Here is an 8,523-nt window from a genome sequence, read left to right on the forward strand (position 1 = left end):
CATCACTATGGTTCGCAGGTTTCGGCTGTTGAACCTATGTATCAAACTCCGCCGAATAACAAAATACTGGTAGCTATCTAAATATTCCGTATGCAAGGAAACCAAATGATTCAAGAAGGTTGGGCTATACCTGATTATTTTGCGTAGGAGTAGTTCTTATGGGTGCAGTCGAAGTTGCCCGTGACAGGAACAACTCTCATACTAGCGAAGATAAGGCTGTGCGGAGCTGAAATCGGTGTAGTTGGGTTCGATTAAGACTTGTACAGGAGAAACCTATTTGGCACCCAAACAGTGTTCACCTTGTCTGATATAGAGCCCTTACACGAGAAGGCGGCTATTTTCCGAGCATAAATAGGTACCACCGGGGTCCGCTGAACGCTCGTACCGAGTAACCGGAAAGCTAAGAGCTGGATTATGGCATAGCTCCCATACCTGAGGTAGAATCACAAGCTTTTTCAGTCAGTTATTTCGATTTTTTGGTACCGGTTGATGTCAACGTCTGACCAAAGTGCAAGGAATACCTGTAGTTCTTTGCCCAGATTAAAGCCATAACCAGCTATGACTACCTATACTAACATTGCTGGTTGCATAGCAGTCGACTTAGTGTACAGGCCACGCAGACAGAGAACTGAAAAAAAAAGGGGGTGAACAGTCCAGTATGTAACAAATAAAGAATAGCCTAAAGAACAATCCTTCATTCAATACTCTGGGTGCTTACGCTTTTAATCATAAAATCAGTTTTTGAATGATGGTGTCTCTCACAGCCTGAGTCGCTTTGGGACATTAAACTTCACAAAACACAAAACCAAAGTATTAGAATGATGGAATAAACAGCACTGTATGAACCAACAAATATTTCAATATGTAGTATATAAATGATTTCTAAGACACTATAGAACACTAACGACGCATAAATTGCGATACTTGAAAATATATTCTGAAAAGAAGCCACCACCTACTAAAGATTTGTTTTTTATTTGCCCGGCAACATTCGACGCCGACTAAATCAGAGAGAGTATATATGTGCGGCCAATTAAATTTCACGCTGCTATAATCTGTACAGCAAATCTGTGCACCCAATCCTATATAAAATTTATTCCGGAGCTTTCAGTACCGATATCAAAAGCACTGTGCTCTCGCACTTGCTCGAATAGTACTTGTGTTATCTGTACACATCTGTGTTATGGCAGTCTAGTTTTAGTCATCCAAGAAAGCAATTTGCCAGCGGGGCGCAATACTGTCGCCATCGCGTGACATCTTGCTCGCGGCAATACGGTGAGCCCCTGAAAACTTGCTTCGTCACATATTTACTGACAATGCATCGGGTAAACGGCCCCTCATAAGACATTCTGTCCTCCTGCTTGCCTTGTCGCACTGTTCATTTGACCGCGCACTCCGATTGAAGGCAAACCTAAAAGCTGCATTTGCTTTTTCCAGTTAAATAATACATTAATAATCACTTATCTTCGTATTGTTTCAACCGACGAAACAATGTGTAATGTCGCAAAATGTGCGCGTGAAGGTAATGTTGCTCAGAAAATTGCAACGAACAGGCTGCTGCTGTTGCAATAGAGCAGTGGTTCTCAGCCATAGATGTACCGCGGGCGCCTTGTGGGGCAGTGGTGGTGGAAGGGGCCCCTTGACACCTGCGGGAAAAGAAGAGAGTAGATCTTCGATCTTGCGAATACTGCTCCCGTGGTTCCGAATGCAGGCCGCGGAACTGCAATTGAATGAAGGTTAAAACTAGCCTCTACAAAAGGCTACTTGATAAGCCACAGCGCCTTCAAATGCAGAGGACGTGGGGAGATCCTGCGCCGACTAGTTGCACCTCTCCATGTCCTCTGTATTTGGTGGCACGTTTGCTTTTAAGGTGGCTGATTCAGAGGCATTCGAGTCCTTCCAACATCGCCCTGCTCGTTTTTCGGACAACCGGGACGTCTTTGAAAGCGACCGCGATAAGCAGTGCAGCGCCAGAGCGCGATATTCACCAATGATGGCATCAATAATCCCCGTAAAGGGGCTCTTTTTTCTCAATCAATCTCTCTCAAATGCTCTCGTCTCTCGTTTTTTTCCGACTTTCAGAAACAAAAGTCGGCTTTGAACCACCGCGCTTCGAACTCTGCAAAACCGACTAGCCAGGCCAAACCTATCACATGACTTTTTGCGTGGGCGTGTGTTTTGCTGACACCGACGTAAATGCTTTTGCGGACTCACTGAGGCCGTCGGATTCCCGTTTGAGAGAGCCTGTAATGTAGCATCCGAATTACTTGTCACGCATTACGCGGCGCAGCATAAAAATGATGGCTTCTTAGAAGAAGCGACAGTTCAACTAATGAGGGCTGTTCGCTTCTCAATCTGCAATAAAGTTAGTCACTCGTACTGAAAACAAAACTTGACAAAGCAAAGAATCCATTCAAGAGAGCACCACCAACCCGCCAAACCTGCAAGTAAAAGCTTGTTGAAAAATGAACATGTTCTGAAGAATGCGAATTTATGCAGGACAGGCGTGTATTACTCGACATGCATATTGCTGTGAAGTAGCACAAGTTCATTGTTAGAGATAAAATCCAGAAAACAAAGGCTGTTGGGCAGGCTGGTAACCACCATATATATATATATATATATATATATATATATATATATATATATAGATAGAGAGAGAGAGAGAGAGAGAGAGAGAGAGAGATGGGGCGTTACGCTGGAGCAGGAGAAATTTCGGTGTCGACGGTGGCTCCACCCGAAAGTTTACAAGATAGAGCGGACCCTACACAGGGCAGATAAGCAAGTCGATTTGTTTGGTGCACTTCTGTCGACGTCTAGAGTATGTGCTTTGGAAAGGGTCAATGTGGTCTGTGCTCTTACCCTGTATTTGGAGTCAAGGACCCCCGGGAAAGCGCAGCACGGGATTAATGTAATAAATGTATTGTGACCGTTTCCTCAGATATTGGCGTTCTGGTTTGTTTTTCTCAATGTTTAAGCTGGAAACGACTTTTGGAAACAAGCTGAGTTAACGTTGCTTAGCAAGGCAATGTCATCAGCAAATCGCAGATTAGTGAGGTATTCTCCATCTACCCTTATCCCTAACTGCTCCCATTCCAAGTCTCTGAATACTTCCTCTAAACAAGCTGTGAATAGTACTGGGGAGATTGTGTCTCCTTGCCTAACACCTTTCTTTATGGGAATTTTGTTACTTTCTTTATGCAGAACTATGGTTGCTGTGCAGCCACTATATATATCTTCCAGCACTTTCACGTACGGCTCGTCTACCCCCTGATTTCGCAATGCCTGCATCATCACCGAGGTTTCCACTGAGTCAAATGCTTTTTCGTTATCAATGAATGCTATATATGCGGGGGATGAACTGCAAATAATTCTTGATGACCTAGACAGGAAAAGTGGAAAGGTAGGCTTGAAAGTCAATATGCAGGAGACTAAGGTAATGTTCAACAGCCTCGGGAAGGAACATCAGTTTACATTAGGTAGCGAAGCACTGGAAGTAGTAGGCGAATATGTCTACTTAGGACAGGTAGTAACCGCATATCCGGACCATGAAAAGGAAATAACAAGAAGAATAAGATTGGGATGGAGCGCATTTGGCAAGTACTCGCAGGTTATGACTAGCAGCTTACCGGTATCGCTCAGGAGGAAAGTATACAACAGTTGCATGTTGCCTGTACTCACCTATGGGGCTGAAACGTGGAGGCCAACCAAGAGAGTTCTACTTAAGTTGAGGACAACCCAGAGTGCTATGGAACGAAAAATGGTAGGGGTAACATTAACAGATAGAAAGCATGTAGAGTGGGTCAGAGAAATAACTCTAGTTACCGACATTCTAGTGGAAATTAAGAAGAAATGGACATGGGCAGGACATGTAGTGCGAATAGAGGATAACCGATGGTCGCTGAGGGTAACAAACTGGATTCCAAGGGAAGGAAAGCGTAGCAGGGGGCGGCAGAAAGTTAGGTGGGCGGATGAGATTAAGAAGTTCGCAGGGGTCAAGTGGATGCAGCTAGCACAGAACCGGGTTTAGTGGAAAAATATGGGAGAGGCCTTCGCCTTGCAGTGGGTATAATCAGGCTGATGATGATGATGATGAGTTTACGTGCTGCAATTGTATTTACGTGTAGGCTGAAGCCGATGGGATTGCACTGGGAATAACTGAACTAATCGTTAAATAGAGTGTCGCGGCATAAGCTAGTCTATATCGTGTAAAGCTGTGTGACTACATCTAAACACAGAACAAAAAAGGATTACAGCATAAAGCACAACCTTTCGAAGGACTTCACCTTGTAAGCCCAGCTAGATTATTTTCTTAATAAGGTAATTAAAAGACTGCAGCAAACGTCCTTTGAATAATTGGTTAATCATGAAGGTCGATTGCGATAGGTAGCAATATCGGGATATTTCTTGATATGCTTAGCGATGCATAAATTCTGAGCCAAAGGAAGGCCGTCCACATCTACCTACTAGAGCTTCAAGCAGTACCTGTCGCCAAACCATAAGTTTCAGTCTTCTTGCATATTATTGCAGTAATAAGACAATGTTTTTAACAGCTCCTTGTGTCTCAAATTAAGCAGTATTTATGTTAGAAAAATAGACTGCCCCTCTTGTGACGCTCAAAAATACTGTCCCCATAATAATATGTGCTAGAAAATAATACTGTTGTATTGCATTAAATGCGTCTAGTAGAGTGTCAACTTTAATCTCTCAGTGATATGGGGCTCCCATCTGAGCTTCTCTTAGATCGAAGGCGGGGCTTATTTTTTTAACACTGTCATTAGGCAGATAATCATGGTGTATATTAAGGAACACAATGAGAATCACTGCAAATACTTCTGCAATCTCTTTGCTATATTTCCTCGGGTCCCTTCCTTATTTGCTATTCTCTCGTTGGTGATGAGAAGCATGCCAAATGTGCAGCGTAGATCTCTATCGCAAAGGAAATGTTTGCACCTGTGACGTTAAGAGATTGGAAGAGTGAAAAGTGGGTGAGAAAAAACTAAGTATCTGAAAACCTCGGCTTGGGTAGGACATGTAGTACGAATGAAATCTAAGGGTACCAACTTGGACTCAAGGGAAGGCAAGCATGTACACACTGTTTCTTCAGTTCTGAGAAATAATGGTACGCCCACCCTCCGCTCTTTGGGCACGAAGTGATAGAAGGCTGTGATTCCCTGATTTACATCCGCGGTTTGGAATTAAACGAAGACAAGCAGTTTATATTGAGGTACCTCCACCGAAGGGTGAGCGGTGAAGCCAAAACATTGCATTGAGTACGGATGGAGGTTAAGGTCTTCAGTATGAAGGGAGAAAGCAATGCAATTTACAAATGTCATCTGTTACTGCAGTTACGTACGGTCATTGCCCAGGGGTCTGATAGGCGCTGCGTGGAGGTGTCCCAATGCCACGTTAAGAGTATATGAAGCTGCAGCATTCGTTTGGCTATGAACCTGCTTTCTATTTCCATAAAAAGTGCCCCCTTTCTGTGCATTTCTCGCAATGCAAATATTATCGTGTTTTCGATTTGGAACTTGATTAGTTTTAGAGCGAGAGGTTCAATACGCTATTCACAACTCTAGGTTATTTGAAACGTCTGGGTGATCTTCAATTGGAGCCAAGGTCAAGCTGGAACAGCCTGCACGGTGCATCAAGTCAAGTTTAGAAATTGCTGATGGTTTAGCTTGACTAAACCTCGTGGATGAGCGAAAGCTTCATTACTAATGGTAGCGAGTGGTGGAGCTCTTTGCTTACTAAAGAAGCCGGTCGAATGAAGGAAGATGATTCTGAAACCCCAACAAAACTGAATAAGGGAAGAAGACACGGAAGACTACAAGAAGGGAAGAAAAGATTTGGGAGACAGATGGAGGAAAGAGGACGGAGCGCTGCGCAGCCCAGCATAGTGACCATAGCTTTACATCGGTAGTGAAGCTTCCGCTTCCACATTTAACTGACATGCCTAACTGGCATACATATTGACACACTAACTGACGTACCTGCCTTAAACGCGGTAAATAAGAATCCGCGGAAAGAATAAAAAAGGTTGTTGTTATGAATATATAATTTCACGATACATTGTCATTTACCCTTAGATAGGGTATGCCGAGCGTAATAAGACTGGACTAATTGCAGGACCTAATTATCCAGTTATTTGTGATAGAATATTGCAATCATGATATATCATTGGATAGCTTGTGGGAGTATTATTGTGCCGGACTAATTGCAGTCTTATTCATTACTCTAAATTGCTTATTCCTGATTTATATGTGAGTATTATGCTACAGTATCACGTTATATACCTTCGATAGCCAATGCAAATTGATGTGAACCTGGACAAATTTCAGGTCATCATTAGTTACGGTTACTAGGTATATGTGAGCAAATATCGTATTTAAACTACAACTTCTAGTCATGTATTGTTAAATGCATTATGTCGAAAACATGGGCTCATCTAAGGCTTATTTAAATACTCTTATTGCAACATTTTATTAAAACAAATAGGTGACTGCCGCATAGGTTGTTTGTCATTGGATAACTCATATTGAGAATGATTTCACAACATTAGCGCTATGATGTGGTCATATCTCATTAAGAAATGTTCGACAAGTAGAAGCGGAAAATATATAATTAGACAACTATCGCTCGTTCTTTGTAACCACGATTATTTCCGCACATTTTTAACGTATTTCATTTCCGACATGCAATGAGTTATCTCGCTGTAAATCGCGTTTTCTAATCATTCTGTCCCATACGTACCGTCACGGACAACGGGAGTATAGTGGGTTATTTGATATTCCTGCAGAGGTTAATGTTTCTAAGACATCATGACGCGTCATGTTATTAGCATTTTCACTGATTGCCAAAACCTGTTTCTTGCGTTTTCTGTGGCCTGAGATTCTTAAAACTGTTAGCTGCCTATTTGCTCAAATATGGAAAGCATTCGTCATTCGCGTCAACAACGGAATTCGAAACTTTATATTCGTGTCAGTGTTGACTATCTCGTACCACAGAAAACGTGGAAGAACAGCGAGAAGGCCGTCATAAAAACACTATTATCCTAAACAAACATGACGTCACAGAAACAAACTCATGGTGTCACAAAAACAAACTCAAGAAAAGACTTACTTATGCTGCAGTATCCTTGCACTCCGGCATTTTGTGTCGAAACCGTCTTTTGTGCTGTGGGGCTCTTGAATACAAACCATGTTATGGTTTGTATTCAAGAAAGTTGTGGATGATTAATACGTGTTTGGCTATAAATGTGCTGTATTTTGTTTACATATGTTCATTTATATTCGCAGGGTGAACCTAGTGTTTTCCAGGAACAACGCTTTATTCTCCGACCGCTTCGGCTGTGGCAAGGGTCGCCCAATGCATTCTAGAGGACCTCTTTGCAAACTGCCAGTCAAACCCTTGGCGAAGACAAATGAGAAGGCGTACCCGGGAGTTTTTTTTTAGGGACTTTGGCAGAGTGTGTGAAAATAAAGCCCTGGTGTGTGAGTTCACATGAACGCACTCCTGTTTTTCATTCCCGGACTGCTAGTCCAGCTCAACGACTGATTGTAAAACTGCGCTGATACCATCACTAAATATCAAGGTTCTCTAATGCTTGAACAGCAACTCTGTGTTTTGCGGGTGGTCAAAGAAAATACATCGTCCGGTAATTCATTAAATATAGCTGGAACGTAATTGCGTCGTGTTACTTTACCGTAGTGAGTGCGCACTCTCGGTTTAAGATAACAAGGAATAGTCTGAACTATACCTGTTTTGTGTTTATGTGCCTGTATGCACTGCTCCAAAAATATTTTAGTGCTGTAATATGGTTTAAAAAGATTGTCAAAAGGAGGCAAACCGGCTGTTCTAAAGACACTGCTCGACATTTCCCTGTGAAAGAGCAGTTAAAAAAACAACACATACCGTATCCTAAAACACTATTCCCCAGAGCCTCACGACGAGTGTTGTGAAACTGCTGTGCAAAGAACTTCTTCTTTGACAAACGAATAAGCGCAGTTACCTTGTTTCTGATGCAACAATTTTCGGCTTGAACTTTGTAATTTTTTGGCGCCCTGCAGCATCGAGACCAGATAGCGTCCAGGATTTCAACAGTAAGCCACTGATAGTCAATCTTATGTTTTTTCACAACCAAACTTTTTTTGCACACTTCTTTTATTTCTCCTAATACCTTGACCAAGCTATTGTACGCAGTGTCGCTAGTGTTATGATGCAACAGTTCTAAGTTTCTTACAAATATGGGTCAACTGAGTATTCCATGTCAGATCGCTGTCTATGTGCACACCAAGATACTTAACCGACGGGGCGCTAGCTATAGGTTGACAGCAACACACATATGAGGGGTGTAAGTATCTGGAACCTACACTTGGTACATCTTTGTGCGGGTTCGGAAACAGACAAGTCTGAATTTGATGCTATTTATTTGTATTTAGTTTCAGGCAAACCAATCACTAATTTAGTGTCCTCCTGAAGGTTAGCCAGGCGCATGAAAAGCCAGGGTTGTTTAATACTAGT

At 42.4% G+C, this 8,523-nt stretch overlaps 1 protein-coding gene across 1 annotated transcript in view; it reads left to right on the plus strand.

Moving 5' to 3' along the window:
- The window catches only part of LOC146194978 (uncharacterized), a 31,723-nt gene extending 24,245 nt beyond the window's left edge, over positions 1-7,478 (plus strand). Inside the window, exon 6 of the mRNA XM_084596688.1 lies at positions 7,299-7,478. Coding sequence (XP_084452814.1) covers positions 7,299-7,455 — 157 coding nt within the window. The 3' untranslated portion in view covers positions 7,456-7,478. The remainder of the gene's footprint in view (positions 1-7,298) is intronic.
- The last annotated feature ends 1,045 nt before the right edge of the window (positions 7,479-8,523 follow it).

The sequence above is a fragment of the Amblyomma maculatum genome, chromosome 3 (assembly GCF_055883805.1).
Source record: "Amblyomma maculatum isolate TAMU_Amacu chromosome 3, ASM5588380v1, whole genome shotgun sequence".
Taxonomy (NCBI): Eukaryota; Metazoa; Arthropoda; class Arachnida; order Ixodida; family Ixodidae; genus Amblyomma; species Amblyomma maculatum.